The 17,021-nt window shown below is 31.8% G+C and overlaps 2 protein-coding genes across 14 annotated transcripts in view; both read right to left on the bottom strand.

The window, feature by feature from the left end:
* Positions 1–212: 212 nt before the first annotated feature.
* Positions 213–12,226, bottom strand: LOC149725756 (sulfhydryl oxidase 1-like). Of its 2 annotated transcripts, XM_089890998.1 has the most exons (15): positions 12,089–12,226; positions 11,386–11,480; positions 10,726–10,826; positions 9,478–9,526; positions 9,079–9,190; positions 8,621–8,711; positions 7,886–8,046; positions 7,572–7,709; positions 7,093–7,222; positions 6,318–6,440; positions 5,674–5,812; positions 4,936–5,107; positions 3,956–4,163; positions 2,706–3,476; positions 213–1,662 (listed from the first exon to the last, which is right to left on the bottom strand). In XM_089890998.1, exons 1-15 carry the CDS (start codon positions 12,223–12,225, stop codon positions 1,363–1,365), a joined length of 2,727 nt encoding a protein of 908 aa, XP_089747124.1. In that variant the 5' UTR covers position 12,226; the 3' UTR covers positions 213–1,362. The 2 variants fall into 2 exon arrangements, with proteins under 2 accessions (XP_089747124.1, XP_089747125.1); XM_089890999.1 differs by lacking the exon at positions 2,706–3,476.
* The window catches only part of LOC149725755 (dynamin-1-like), a 22,973-nt gene continuing 18,178 nt past the window's right edge, over positions 12,227–17,021 (bottom strand). For 6 of the 12 annotated variants that reach the window (XM_089891000.1, XM_089891002.1, XM_089891005.1 and 3 more), the window contains 4 exons: positions 16,881–17,002; positions 16,392–16,520; positions 14,921–15,097; positions 12,227–14,817 (listed from right to left, as the gene is read on the bottom strand). In XM_089891000.1, coding sequence (XP_089747126.1) covers positions 14,769–14,817; positions 14,921–15,097; positions 16,392–16,520; positions 16,881–17,002 — 477 coding nt within the window. In that variant the 3' untranslated portion in view covers positions 12,227–14,768. The remainder of the gene's footprint in view (positions 14,818–14,920; positions 15,098–16,391; positions 16,521–16,880; positions 17,003–17,021) is intronic. The other 6 variants (XM_089891011.1, XM_089891012.1, XM_089891006.1 and 3 more) reach the window with 5 other exon arrangements.

Raw genomic sequence — 17,021 nt, 5'->3', positions numbered from 1 at the left:
GAACAAAGAATATTCACAGAATTATAAAACCATATCCTCATGACTCTAAAAATGCGTTGTTAATTAAAAAATCCGGAAATATGGAATGATATATGCTAAAGGTGCCCATCTTACCCCACAGTACTATATATATATATACTAAGTTTTTCACTTCAAAATGATCTACCTAAAATTAGTCATTTTTACTACTTAGACAAAATAACAAACAAAAATTCAGAACAAAATATATTTCTAGCCAGTAAAAACCAAGTTTAAAAACACCACTTCTAAATTACACTACTCAGGAACCAACAAAACAACCAGAAAATATATTGCACAAAAAGAAAATTTGGTAAATTAAATTGCACAAAGATAAAGTTTTTTTATATAGTAGGGTGGGGAAACACGGGACAACTGTTTATATTTTTTCGTCCCATTTAGTAGTAAACAAAGAACATTCAAAGAATTATAAAACCATATCCTCTCGACTTCCATAGTTCGTTGTTAATTGTTGTTGTTTAAAACACGTTCAGGATATTTGGATATTATGTGCTAAAGGTGTCTCGTCTTCTTCCACCCTACTATATAGCTTTTACCAATAAATTATGGCAGAAATTATTTTAATTGTTTTAAGCATAAGGTTACCAATTTAATATACTTTCTGCTAATTTTTGGTGAATATCTTTATAACACCAAATACTAATATCTAAAAAATAAAAAATACAGAATGTTTTAAAAATAAAAAGACTAATTTACTCTTACAGACTATTACACCACAAAAAAAGCATTTTTACAATTTTACAAAAAATAACTCATTTTGGTCCATATTATTTGGAATTAAAGATTAGGTCTTTTAATTGATCTTTTTAAATGCTGTTGTGTATATAAGAGCTAAAAACATTATTAAAATACCACGTACCTAATTATGTTACAACTTAGGCGCCAAACCTGGGGTGGCAGGGTGGGCAGGCCAACTCTGGAATATTTTACCCTGCATTAATCAGTAAACATTACAACCAATTTTTTTATTAAAATGTGTGTTTAACTACCCCTGCCTCCCCTGTGTTTTATAAAGTTTGGTGCCTATGATTATTAAAAAAAAGGCTGTTAAAATACAGTGTGGCAAATAGGCTACCAGATGGAATATAGGCTTCAAAAATAGATATGCTTCCGCAGGGGTTTGAACCCAACACCATTAGGTCAAATTTTATGCTTCATTTCAAAAATTTTGGCACTTTAGGAATATAAAGCTAAATTTTTAGTTACTATTTTTGCAAAAAAAATATTTTTTTAATAAATGAAAAAACTGTTTTTAGGTAAAACGTATTAAAATGCTTCACAAAAATTTTAAATCCATTTTTAAGAAATATTTTAGTCATCTAGTCATAAGATGTGCTTTGACAGTTTTCTACGTAAATGAGCTCTTCTTAGTTTTAAGCCTAAACATAAAAATGCAGCTCCTATAGTAGAAAGTACCCATACAATTAAACAAAGGCTAAAATCCATAGTGGTAAAACCTAGCTCTACTCTTAGACCCCCTTGAAAAAAACCTTGTCTGCCTTGGGCGAGATTTGAACCCAGAGCCCTTGGATGGAAACGAACAAGTTCTTTTTCGCTCCAGTCTGCGTCAAAATCGTTGTACGTAGGCCCATTGTTGTCTTGTGTTTCGGAAATATCGCCATTCTAAAATAAGAAACTGCATGTAAAATTGTAGAGTCATATATTATTTCTATCATATACAAAAAAACAGGAAAAATAAAAAAATTGTCATATAGTAGGGTGGGGGAAGATGGGAAACCTTTTAGCTCTATTTTCTCGTACAATTTAGTAGTAAATAAAGTTCAAAGTTATAAAACTACATCAAAGAAAAAGAATTATAAAACTACATCTTCACGACTCCAATAGACCGTTGTTAATTATTTAAAACTTGATCAGAATATTAGAATATTATGTGCTAAGTGTGTCCCGTCTTTCCCCACCCTACTATATACCACATAAAACAATATTCCAATTTCCGACAAAATTTTCAAATTTTGCCATGCAATATTTTTGCCAAAAATCAATTGTTTTTTCGCAAAAATGTTCTACAAAAAGTAATTAATAATATAAAAAAACTACATTAATTACTACATACTACAATTAGGCCTATATTTACAGCTGTTTTATAGACTAGAAAACCTATATTTACAGTTATTTTTAGGTTAGAAAAGTAGCAACTGCTAAAACTACCTGTAAAAACCTAGCTAACACACATTATTATTATTTTTAATTCCGCAACTGGTATATATATATATATATATATATATATTATAAGTTTTCTAATAACTTTAGAAAACTAAACTAATAAATACTATTTTTCTAACAACTTTTAATAAACTATTCTCTGAACAAAAGCTACCATTCTATTACTAATTACATATATAGTCGGGTGGGGGAAGATGAGACAGTTTTTATTCTATTTTCTTATCTAATTTGGTAGTGAACAAAAAACTCAAATAATTATCAAATAATTATAAAACTGTATCCTCACGGCTCCTATAGACCGTTGTTAATTGTTTAAAACACGATCAGGATATTTGGATATTATGTGCTAAAGTTGTCCCATCTTCCTCCACAGTACTATAGAAGTTTTCTAATACCTTTAGAAAACTTTACTAATAAATACATACAAGTTTTCTAATAACTTTTACTATAACTATTCTCTGGCTAAAAGCTACCTTTTTTACCTTAACAGCAATTGGTAAAATCACAGCATCTAATAAAACGTCTTCAACAGTTTTAGTAAATTTTCCTTTATTTATCTCATCAAGTAATTCTTGCTTCACTTTATCTGCAGCTCTTGTTTTAGAAGCCTGCCAATTTTTTTGCAATTCTTTTTCAAAATTTGACAATTTTTCTTCAGAATTTGACAATTTTTCTTTAGAATTTGGCATTTTTTCAAAATTTTCCTCTTTTTTAAACTGACTGACAAATTCAAAATCGTTGGCATTTTCAGATTGTTTGTCATTTTCTAAATATGTTTCCTTTTTCGTATCCAAAAATTCCGAATTTCCAGCATTTTCCGGCAAGTTTTCGCCCAAATTTTCTCCTTCTTTAAATTGCCTAATTTCAAAATCATTGCCATTTTCAGAATATTTTTCATTTTTCACTTTCAAAAATTCAGAATTTTCAACATTTTCAAGCAAGTTTGATTCTGGTTTCGGAATCTGAGCAAAAACTTCTTCATTTTTTGGAGATTCCGACAAATTCAACGGCGTTGTTATAACAGGCATGCTTTCAGAAATTGAATCCATTAAAAAATCCTCTTTTTGCTGTATTTCTTGCATTTTTTCTACAGTTTCTATTTCTGAACTTTCATTTCCATACAATACATCAGAAAAGTTTTGTGTTTTCAATTTTTTCGACATAAAATCTTGTGTTTGTGAAATTTCCGTTTCATTACTAAAATCTGTGACAACTAATTCTTGTCTCAAATTCTTTACAACTTCAGACACATTCTATTAAATAATACAGTAGAATAAAATTATTGCAAAAACTGTATAAGTTTTCTATTTTATATGGTTGAGGTCATGCAGCGAAACATGCCATGGGACCTGAGATTTAGTTCAGAGTTGGTCCATTACTTCAAGCTAACAGAATGTCGTTAGGAAAATATAACAATACCACAGGACATAAATATTATAAAAAGGAATCCATAAAAAAATAAAGAAACAATTTATAGTTGTAGATACTATTTGTATACTAAAACCTGTTTTGAATTGAATGTAACTAATTTATCCTGGCTGGTTGGGGCAAAGAGAGTTATTATAACATGGGTGTTCTGGTTACACTTGTGCTTACTTAAGAATGAATGTAATTAAAAAGTTACATGGTAACTCATAAACGTTCACAAGGTGTATGAAACAGAACACCTGTGTTATAACGACTGTCGTTCACCTACAATTCAATCACCCAGTATAACCACAAAAAAACTTACATTTTTAGCGTCCAGCTGCATTCCTACACCCTGTGTGTCCAAATAATCCATTGCCATATTTCCTTTCGAGTATCTGTGCACCAGATATTTTGCTACGTTCTTTTCATTCCACTCGTTTGATATAGTATAGCAATCTATGCATTGTTTCATTGATGGAAATTGAATCTTTGGAAACAGTGGATCTTCTGTGCTGGAATTCTTATGCAATCTAAGATATAATGGGTCATATTATGTAGTTGAATTTGAATAAACCTCATGCTCACTGTTAAGTTATAACATGGGTGTTTTCTTATATGACAGACACACATGATGTATTCATACACCTCATGTTCACTGTTGAGTTATAACATGGGTGTCTTCTTATACACCAGACACACATGGTGCATTCATACACCTCATGCTCACTGTTGAGTTATAACATGGGTGTCTTCTTATACACCAGACACACATGGTGTATTCATTTACCTCATGCTCACTGTTAAGTTATAACATGGGTGTCTTCTTATACACCAGACACACATGGTGTATTTATACACCTCATGCTCACAGTCGAGTTATAACATGGGTGTCTTTCTATACACCAGACACACATGGTGTATTCATGCACCTCATGCTCACATACTAATACCTGCACATATTATAACAGTAACACTACAGCTATATAAGTATATAGTACTGTTGGGTAAGATGAATAACCTATATAAGTGTTAGCAAATAAATCCCATATTTCCTAATCTTGTTTTAAACAATTAACAAAGCTATTTTAGAGTCGTAAGGATACGGTTACATAATTCTATAAATATTTTTGTTTACTACCAAATAGAACGATAAAAGAGAACAAAAACATGTACCATTTTACCCCACCCTAATATATAAAAAATCCATATAAAACTGAAAACATATTATACCAATACACACATATATATATATATATATATATATATATATATAAATATATATAACATATAAAACCTATATACCTTTCATTGACACAGTTATGTAATTTCCACAGCCATAAAACAGCATCATATTTATGACCAGCATTGTTAAACGGAAACTTTGCAATTTCTTTCTTAAAATTTAACCTGCATTCTTGACAACTAAAGAAATTTGTAATGTATTGGTACATGGTGTCTGGGACTAATGACTGATCTGTAAATGAATAAATGAATGAATGAAACTTATATATTGCTCCAGCCCAGTGGTCACTAATGGCTTGTCCAAGTTATCAGCCACACATAACAAAAAAATTAAAAAAAAATCTTCAAAAAATAATCACCCACAAAGTAACATACATGGTAACTCATAAGCAGGCTCGAGGTGCATGAATAAAACACGCGATTGTCAATTTTTTGCTACGCGAGGATAAAGTAAATTACATTCAATTACGGACACATACACATACAAAAATGTTGTTTACAAATACGCCAACGAAAATTTACCCCTTAAAAAAACTATAAATCCACTTTAAAAACAGTGTTATAGTACTGTGGGGGAAGACGAGACACCTTTAGCACATAATATCCAAGCATCCTGATCGTGTTTAAACAATTAACAACGGTTTATGGTAGTAGCAAGGATATGGTTTTATAACTCTTTGAATGGTTTTTGTTTTCTACCAAATGGGACAAAAAATTGAATAAAAAGGGTGTCCCATATTTCCCCATCCCGAGATGTCCCATCTTCCCCCACCCTACTGTATATACAGCATATCCTACCTTGTAAATTTGCATTGTATCCAGCTACAGTTAGCGTATGGAATAAAGTCCATAATGAACAGGGGTAGCCACGTAAACTAGGTTTGCTTGATTGACAGCCAACCCATAACTTAGAAGTAGATGGTAAATAACTGGTGTTCTGTAGAAAATATGTGTTTTTTAATGTATGGCTGACAATTTAGATTTTAGACAACCTATAAGTGACCACTGGGTTGGAGCAATATATAAGTTTCATTCATTCACAAAGTTACATATGTGTTAACTTGTGAGCAGGCACGAGGTGTATGAAACAAAACACCTGTGTTATTACCCCTATCATTTTTTAGCCATGCGAGGATAAAGTAAGTAATTTTGTGAATGGATACAGACAATTTAGACAACTCATTAGTGACCACTGGGTTGCAGCAATTGCCGTTAAGTGTCTTGCCCAAGGATATGTACACCACATTGGTAGCAGCAAAATATTGTTTGTACAAATGTATATAAATGAATAAGTGCAAAAAAACACAGATTTTCTGATCAAATTTAATACAAAACATTTTCTCAAATGCTAAAAATGTCAAAATTTACTTAAAAAAGTGTAAAACTACATATACATATATATTATGCGTATATATCAAGAAATACATAACATTTTTACTTACAGTTTTCAAACTGACTCTTTCGCCCCATTCTTGGTATGTGACTTTAGATTTCGATTGTATCCATGTATTTAACTCAGTAAGAAAATTGATAGTGGTTTGTCTACCAGGTAAATATGACCCAATCTGTAATTAATACTGTTATTTATTTAAATGAATAAATGTAACTTGTTTATTCTTGACTGGTAGGGTAATGGCAGTCGTTATAACACGGGTGTTCTGTTTCATACACCTTATGCCTACTTACGAGTTACCCGTATGTAACTTGGTGGGTGTTTTTTTACTTTTTTATACATGTGATACATTAGTGACTACTGGGTTGGAGTTTGCCGTTAAGTGTCTTGACCAAGAACACATACGCCCACAATGGTAGCAGCGCAAGCCTTGTACCAGTAACCTTTGTCAGGCATGCTTTTTCTTTTTGGCACCAGACATTTTTTCACAGATTTTTTTTTCTGTGTATAAAAATGACAACTTTTTTTTATAAAGAATTCTATTTGAATAAAAGGCTGACGATGCCATTTACGCGAAAAAATCTTTTATTAGACAATTAGTTGGACTAGATTTTTGTCTGTTACATTTTGTAGCACCAGATCCTTACTGTATTTCTTTACAAGAATCGTTCAATTCTATGAGCACCAGATTGGGGACATTCTATGTAATGCTATATCCAAGATCCTAAGTTATGGGTTTCATTCTATGCTATAGGGTATTCTATGTTATAGGGTAGGACCATTCTATGTTATAATGTTATACCAGATCCTATGTATTGATTTACCTTATTAAACATATTTAGAAACTTTTTCAGTGCATCGAGTTTCCGATTTGATATTTCTTTAACGCTGGCTACCTCCATTGTGAGTGAATATCTCAATGCAGATTCTATGTCAGCTAAATATACTTTTTCTCTGTGTGAAAATATGGGATATTAGGGTAATATAGTAGGTTGGGGGTAAAATGGGACATTCTATTTTATTTCTATTTTATCGTCCCATTTGGTAGTAAACTGTATTTTTAGACTTATATAACTGTATTCTCACGACTTTAAAAGAGTGTTGTTAATTGTTTAAAAACAGGATTAGGAAATATGGGATATTATGTGCTAACGGTATCCATCAACAAATTAGGTCAACTGTTAACTAAATTGTTACACACACACAAACTGGTAAAAAAACAAAATCAACAAAAAACAACAACAATAAAATAACAACAAAAAACAACAAAAACAAGCACAAAAAATAACAACAAAATTCTTACCTGTCAACTAAAGTAATATCCACAATAGTGTTTCTATGTTCAACCTGCGTTCCCACAGACACAGTACTAATAACAGGTTCCCCGACCCCATAAAGGTGTGTGAGCTGATACGTGTAAAAAGAACGAGTCTTCATTTTGCTGGAAAAATAAAAAAATATGGAAAAAAATAAAAATCGAAAAATAGGCAAAAAAATATTTGAATTTTATTTAAAATTTTGTATTTTTTTAATTTGAGTGCAAAGTTTTTCTTTAAAAATCCTAAGATTTAATTAAAAATCCAAATAACATGCTTTATAAAACCACATTATACTTACACGTTAATTGGAAAATTCGTTCCATTATTTGACTTGACGACTAGAAAAGGTAAATCTTGCGGATTTAGTTGTAATTGTTCCATAATTTTAACCCCATCTTCGGTATTTGCTACCACTCTTCTAACTTGTAAGTTAGTGCATGATGACACGTCCAGTGTTATCTAGCAGGGAATTTGTGAATTAGGAGGTTTTAAATGAATGTAACTTGTTTATCTTCGCGCTGTGGGGCAAGGACAGTAGTTATAATACAGGTTTTTTGTTTCATACACCTCGTGTCTGCTTACGAGTTACCACCTATGTTACTTTGTGAACAAATGAATGTAACTTATTTATCCTTGCATGGTAGGAAAAACAACAGTCGTTATAACACAAGTGTCCTGTTTCATACACCTCGTGCCCGCTTATGAGTTGCCATGTATGTAACTGTTATTGAATGAATATAACTTGTTTATCTTTGCGTGGGCGGGTAACGACAGTCGTTAAAATTATAACACGGGTGTTCCGTTTCATACAGCTCATGCCAGCTTACGAGTTTTAACGTATGTAATTTGTGAATGATTTTATTTCTGTATGGCTGACAATTCAGACAACCCATTAGTGACTTTTTTGGGTAATGGGCCAAATCTTCTTGGCCCATTACCCAAAAATCCTAGGTCCCATGACAAAGTCCTAGGTCCCATGACATGCCACACTGTAGGACCTCACCCATATAAAATACAAGCATATGTAACTTACAGATTTTCCCATATAAGACTCTGCATCTTCTATTACATATGCTGTATACATAACATCAGTATTTGAAGAAATGCTCATAACTTCTTTAAAACTGTAAAACAAGATGATAATGTTAATATATATCAGCACGCTACACTATACCTAAAGCAGTTTTAAAGCAATAATAAAAATTACAATATAGCGACTTAAAAACTATTTCAGTATTCATAGATGCTTGATTCATATATAGTAGGGTGGGGGGGATGGGACACCTTTAGCACATAATATCTAAATATCCTGATTGTGTTTTAAACAGTTAACAACGGTCTATTTAAGTTGTGAGCATATGGTTTAATAATTCTTTGAATTTTCTTTGTTTACTACCAAATGGGACAAGAAAATAGAATGAAAACATGTCCCATCTTTCCCCACCCTACTATATGTTGTGTCTATATATATTAAACAATAGATAAACTTACGTAGCAGGTTCAAACACAGGTTTGGGATTATCATATAACCATTCTATGCTTTCAATGTTCTCCATTATGTAATCGATCAGGAAATTTCTGATGTCTTTTATATTTTGTTTTCCTGAAAAAAATAATTTTTAAATAAAAAAATACTACTTTATTTTACAGAGAAATAGAAAACGACAGTTTTCATAAAAGTTTAAAACTGTTACTAATTTTTTTAACTTGCAAACATTATTACAATTTTTAGTTTGTTTTAAGCAAAATACCATTAAAAATAATCACCCACAAAGTTACATACATGGCACCTCGCAAGCGGGCACGACGTGTATAAAACAGAACACCCATGTTATAACAACTGCCAAAACCCCACCATGCAAGGATAAAAAGTTACAAGAATATAGATACCTTTATAATGTAGTCCAGGGTATGTCTTGTTAGCCCTTGCTGGATACACCTGTAAAACAACTCAAGTCAAATTTCACCATAATAAAAAAATAACAGCAATTTTATAACCACAATATAAATATATTTCTTTTTTTAATTAAGTTTGAAAAAAAGTTAAACTGTTTGTAAGTAATACTACTGAATGCAGCACCAAACCTGGGGTGGCAGGGTGGGCAGGCCAACCCCGGAAATTTCACACTGCATTAATCAGTAAACATTACAACCAATAAGTTAGATTTGTTTCACAGAAATGTGTGTCTAACTATCCCTGCCTCCCCTGTGTTTTAAAAAGTTTGGCGCCTATGCTACTGCAGTACGAGTGTTCTCTAATAAAAAATACAGTAATATTACCAAATTAACATTAATTCTCTACTATGGAAATTGTTACCAAATAATCAAAAATAATATAAGCCTGTGAATTAGTTGTTAGTATAAGCTAACTATGCTACCTCCTACTACATAAACACCAAGACTTTAAAAACTAATCAAATTAAATAATTAAAAAAAACCTCTTAATGTTACTTATTTATTCTTGTGTGGTGAGGTAATGACAGTCGTTATAACTCGGGTGTTCTGTTTCATATACCGATATATATTTTTTTATATATTTTTAAAATTACTTTTATTTACCAAAACTTTAGTATTTTTGACAGCTAGTTTTACACACTTATGCATTATAGTTCATAATACATTTTACTACATATGTATCTATCCCTTAACCCATAAAACACCGCTATAGTTTTACCCGGAACTCTGGGTAGTCATCGACCCAATAAGGGTCGCTATGACACGCTAAAAAGTTTTCCTCGCCACTAGGGGCAGCAGCGCCACAATCAATCGAGGCGATTTTAATCAGAAAACTCCAACCTGATTGTGACGTATAATTATCGAAAAATTAGGAACAAAATATATATAATTATATATTTATATGACATATTATAATTAACAAAATTAAAACATACATACATATATATAAATATATGGATAAAATTATAGAAAATGATCAAGCTTATCAAACATATACACAAAAATTTAATTTTAAAACACATGCAGATTCAAAAATATGAAAAAAGTTAATTTTGTGAAGGTTAAAAGCGTTAACTCAAAACACTCATAACAAAAACTTAAAAAACACTTATAAAGTTATAGGGTAAATTGAAAAGCAAAAAACAGTCCAAAGCATGCCATGCAAATCACATGCATGTTTACCCGCATATCAGGTACACTCTCTATGCTCATTTGCCTGCATATTTCTTGGTTGGAACGATCAGCACAGTTTAAAACTGCAACTTTCATCAGCCTATGCCATTCTATAGGCATGGGAATACTAATTAACAGGGCAGAGTATGGTAAACAGAAAATTTAAGTGGTATAGTAGGGTGGGGGAGATGGTACACCTTTAGCACATAATAGGTGGGGGAAGATGATACACCTTTAGTACATAATATCCAAATGTCTTGAACGTGTTTTAAACAATTAACAACGGTCTATGGAAGTCGTGAGGATACGGTTTTATAATTCTTTGAATGTTCTTTTACTACCAAATTGGACTAGAAAATAGGACGAAAAGGTGTCCCATCTTCCCCCACCCTACTATATACACAGTGGCTAGAAAAAAATAAAAGAGGGAGGGGGGTTCAAGATAAATATTGTTAGCACATAGTGTCCAATATTTCATAATCGTGTATTTAACAATTAACAACGCTCTTTTAGAGTCGTAAGGATACAGTTAGATAACTCTGTGAATAATCTTTGTTTACTACCAAATGGAACGATAAAAAACAGACCATCTTACCCCACCCTACTATTTGTTAAAATTGTCACAGTATTTTATAATAATTGTCCTGGCTTATTCTACTGAACAAATACCTGCTATATCTTTTGCAAGAGCTTTAAAACTTGGTGCGAAGTCCTGGCAGTGACCGCACCATTCACTGTAGTATTCTACAAACCAGGGTGTCGTGCTGGAAAAAATGATTAAATACAAATTTAATAGCGCATATATATATTTTTATCTGGCCCAGAGGTTACAAGCTCAAGGCCTGTCGCTGCTACCGTTGTGAATGTCCTTGGGCAAAACACTTATTAGCGATTGATCCAACCCAGTGGTCACTAATGGGTTGTCTAAATTGTCAGTCATACAAAAAAAAACCATACACCCACAAAGTATAGCTGGCACAAGGTGTATGAAACAGATGTTATATCAACTACCATTGCTACGCGAGGATAAACAAGTTACATTCATTCATTACAAACAGAATAATATGACACATTTTCTTTATTTTTATACTAACAACGGCACAGTGGTTAGCTTACTGCCTCAAGCCCAGTGGTTATGGGTTCGAGGCTCGCTGCTGCTACCATTGTGGGGGTAGATTTTATGGGTTGACTAAGTTTTCAATCATAAAAAATATGAAACATTTAATTAGTTACACACAAAGTTACACATATAAAACACACAAAGTCACACATATAAAACACACAAAGTCACACATATAAATTTTAACTCAGTATGAGGTGTATGAAACAGCTAGTTTGCTACAAACATACCAATTAAACACAAAAAACTTACCTATTTGTAACAGTTTGCAGCAAATTATCGCCATTTAGAATAGTAACATGATCAGATGCATTATATAACCCAACGTCTCCTTGGCTATGCGTTATATATTGAAGTAATAAACATAATATAATAGATACCCTATCCATATTCTGGAGATAGGGGAAAATGTAAACACACTAAAATTTTTGTTAATAATTATGTGTTGTAGAATTTGTCGATCAAAAAAAGCCAAAAACGTCAACAAAATTACTGTAAATACATGAAAAACTATGTTATTTTATGTATGTTAACACAATTTTAACAAAACACTTTACAGTTTTACCTAATTATTGAATTTTTATAACAATCGCCTAAAATTAAAAAGCAAAAACAGTTTCAGTTGAAAAAATCACTAAGTTCCACAAATTTGCAACATTTTTACTTGAAAATGGGCTTAAATTTTTCATATTCTTAACCAAATCGACAAAAAATCACAACAAATAATATTTTAAAAAAATTTTGCCACAGTTTTTAAAGTTGTTGAATATGGGCTCTAACTTGTTGTATTTTTTAACAAGTTGACAAAAAAAAGCACAACAAAAAATCATGTTTTTAAGTTCTTGAAAATGGGCTCCGAAATTTCTCACTTTTCAGGGTACTGGTACATACTGACTTCGTCTTCCATTTCTTTAATAATATTGTCTTTGGACATCTGGTAAATGGTGTACGAATAAATCCCCGCAATTACGCCAAAAATTCCAGTGGCTAAGAGAGAAGTGCGCATTCGATTTGTCTTCCGAAAAGCGTCATACTGAACTCTGTTGTACTTAACAATCATTTTTCGCTGCTCCGCTGTCAAGTTGTCTCTCGTCAAATCGATTCTCCGCATTCTAGGGTGTTTTTCATCAAGACTAGGGGTTTGTGGGGCAGACATTTTAACCTAAAAAGTCTGCTAGTATTTTAAAAATGTTGCCTTTATACTTTTTACAAAAATTTTGTTTACATAAGTGTTAAAAAACAGCAATTTTTACAATATTTTTTTAAATTAGTGTTAAAAAACGCTAATTTAGACCATATAGAAGCTATTTGCAGTCCATATCGCAGTGTAAAAGAACATTAATACAACTATTGGTGAAATTACTTGAACGCAAAAACAGAAAAAAGTTGTTCACGTTCTCGGAACTGTCTGTTTAGTGATCTGTAAAAAACAACAACAAATCTAAATTTTTGTCAGTTCAGATCCGAAACCGTTCAAAACAAGGTTATTCGTGGTATTTTCTTACAAATTAGTCACACGCAAATTCATACCGCAAGTTTAACTGATGATGTTACACTGACGAAACTCACGTTCGCAAAATCAATACAATTTCATAAAACCCCCTAAAACTTATACACGTCTGTTTCGAAACGTCTTTTCTATCATTTGGGGAGAACTTTTTGTATTATCGTTTATTTTTAAACAATTTGTGTAAAAATAATCATATTTTGTGAAGATAAATACTTTTCATGTATTTTATTAATAATGTTAAGACTTTGGATATATTACTTTTAGGCCTAAGTACCTATTTTTTCTCTATTTTTTTAAAGGAATTGGGCTGGCAATTTAGACAACCCATAAGTGACTACTGTGTTAGAAACAATTATATTAATTTACTTGCTCTAACTGACACTTTACACCCACAATGGTAGCAGCATCGAACCTTGAACCTAAAACTCTGGGCTATAGGCGGGCATCTTCACCAAAATTACCTTTGATCCTTATCCATACTTAGTAAAAATATATAGTAAAGAAAAATCATATACCAATCCCTTACCAGTATACCCACTTTATAACGTATTATGAAATCTTATTACTTCTGTTTTCCTCAAATCTAAGAAAACCAATATATTTCCCACTCTTTATTTCATTTTTGCTGATAATTGCAACTTATAGCCAGCTTTTTGTATGGATTATAAATCATACGCTTTCAATCATGCTTTTATAAAGAGTTTATGCCACCACAGTTAACTATAAGCTGTAGAATGGCTAAAAATGACATTAAATTGGCTGAAAATGCAGAATAACAACACATTATAAATTACATGACAAAAACTATAGGCATTTTACAATTTACTTTTGCCTGTCCCAACCTAAGATATAATCAAACATATATATAACTAAAATGGTATTTATAGCAAAACAGAGGGACAAGCTAGAGATTTTATAACAGCTTTTGAGATAACACAAAATATCTAGGGTATTCTATGTACAAGAACATTTTCACGTAAATTTTGATAAAACTATTTAAGTGTTGTTAACATCTAAGTGCGACAAAACTACGATCAAAATCAAGAATCCTGTGTCTTTATGCACGCTGTCGAACTACTTAATTACGAATATTTTAACGGCAGTCAAAAATGTATGCTACAAAGTTAACTACTAATTTTTTTGGTTAATCGAAAAAATAACTATTAATTCACCATTTTACACTTTTACATTACATATATGCGTACGTATAATTGTATGATTTTAAAACGAGTGAATTTCAACATAGTAACAGTAACAAATTTTTGGATGATTTCGCGAAAAAAAATTGAAACTTTTTTTATTTATATTGAAAATTGTTTATATGAATCCTTATAGGCCGGGAGTAATAATGAATGTATTTCGAATCTACAGGAATACTGTCGCAGTACTATGTGAATTGATACAGTAGTTTTAGAAGAGTGTCTACGTTGGTCTTTGGGGGATCAGCGGTTTTTGACTTGGGGCAGGTCGTCTGGAATTGAGAATATGATAATTAATAACACATACATGGTGACTCGTAAGCTGACACAAGGTGTTTGTACACCCGTGTTACATATTCTACAATACGATTCTACCTTGGTATAGAAGGAGGGGCTCTTCCGGGCATTGGGCGGTTCGGAATCGGGGGTGCAGCGTTTGATGGCATTATTGGAGGGGGTAAAGAGGGGGCTTGAGTGGGTGGGGGTCCGGGGGCCATTCTACCCATCTGTGGCCTTGATGGTGGCCGTCGAGCTGGACTACTGCTGCGAACACTGCGGATTAAAACGGAGCTCAGCGGACTTAGTAAAGCGCATGCGATTAGTGGGTGACGGGTTAAATTCAAACCAAGCGATGATATCATAAAGTGTGTTTTTCATATAGTACTGTTGGGGAATATGAAAAAATTTTGCACATAATATTCAATATCCTGATCGTGTTTGAAACAATTAACAACGATCTTTTAGAGTCGTGAGGATACGGTTTTATAAGACACTAAATGTTCTTGGTTTACTACAAAATGAGACTCGAAAATACAATGAAAAGGTGTCCCATCGTACCCTACCCTACTTTAGTAAAGTAAATTTAATATTATTGAAGAACCGGAATAAAAACAATACCTGAAACTGTTTGAAAAGTAAATGTATATTTCATAAAGGAATGAATATACAATAAAAACTCAAAACGTGAAACATTTTAGACAAAAGAAAAGAAATTTAGCCCCCAAAAAAACGGAATATATCTGTATTTGTTTTCTGGAATTAATAACAACAGAAAAAAAAAACAAAAAAAAAGAACTGCTGTTTTGAGAAGAGAACTGTAGAAAAAGGCAAGAACCAGATATAAAAGGATATAAATAACCAAAAAACTTGTAGACCTGCAGAAAATACTTTGAAAGATAAAAGTAACTTAAATTTTAACTTAACTAAAAGTTAAAGATATTAAGGTGCCTAGTTTTACAATAAAATGAATATTTAAATATTTTTTTTAATCCTACGGTATGTTTTAGGCGTACAGTCACTTAAGTTTAAATATAACATTTAAATTTCTATTTTTTTTGTTATTTTGTACAAGCCCATTATACACCACATGCTATTAGTTTATACCTTAAACAAAATTTGAATCTATAATTTTAACAATAAAATTATTATTTTGACATATATCCCTTGTTTGTTACAGTAAATGAATAATTTTGTTTGATATTATTTTTATTTTGGTTAAATTCAGAGTTATTTTTGTTAGAGGTGTGCACACTGTTAGATATGATGGTAGAATTTAATCATTTTTTATGCTTTCTATTTAAAAATAGTGTTTACCAATAAGTTACCAACAAAAAACTGTTGTCTTTTTTAAATTATTGTCTTTTTTGTCCTAAAAACATCATTTTTTAGAACATTGTAACAAAATGATAGTTAAAAAGAGAGTCCATTTTAATCTAGCTTTTAAATATGTATGTCGTTTATACCAATAAAAAAACGTCATTTTGAAAGTTTTGGACCATTTTTGTTAAGAAATCGTAACAAAATGAAAGTTAGAGGGAGGGCCATGCATTTAAAGCATGATAAAGACCTCTGGCTGTTCCATCTTTTCACTGTTGCTTGTGGCTGTTGTAACGAATGGCGATGTGTGGACCACTGATCATGTATGTTACTTTCATCCAGTATGTTTTCAGCACTCGAAGAACGAGTTATAACAGCTCTAATGGAAAGCTGACTTTTTTGAAAAAAATTCGCGAAATTTCCGTAAAAAAAAAATTGAAAAAATTTTTATTAAAAAAAAAAAAAATGTTGTGATAATAATTTGCACAAACCCGGGAAAAATGTTGTGATAATAATTTGCACAAACGCCCCTTACTGAAAAAGTGTATTCAGCGTACAGGTAACAGCAAAACCAAAGTACTTTATAAAAAAGTAGAACAGCACATACTGTTTTACAACTTTAAAAAGCTACTATATATACATCTATAAATAAAATCTAAAAAAAAAAATAAATTAAATTAATAAGTATACAGAATATACCGTACCAAAGTATACAGAATACACAGTAGAGCAAACCTACCTTGGAGGTCTATTATACGACTGTTGCGACGCATAAGCAGATTGAGCTGGTGTTCCATTTGTTGCTGGTTCTTCGGGGATCCACGAATTGTCCACTGGGGGCGGTAGAGTGGTCTGTACAGTCTGGAAATGCGGTAAATAA

This window comes from Ciona robusta, chromosome 13, assembly GCF_009617815.1.
Source record: "Ciona robusta chromosome 13, ASM961781v2".
Lineage (NCBI taxonomy): Eukaryota > Metazoa > Chordata > Ascidiacea > Phlebobranchia > Cionidae > Ciona > Ciona robusta.
This window is presented reverse-complemented; position numbering and strand designations above follow the sequence as displayed.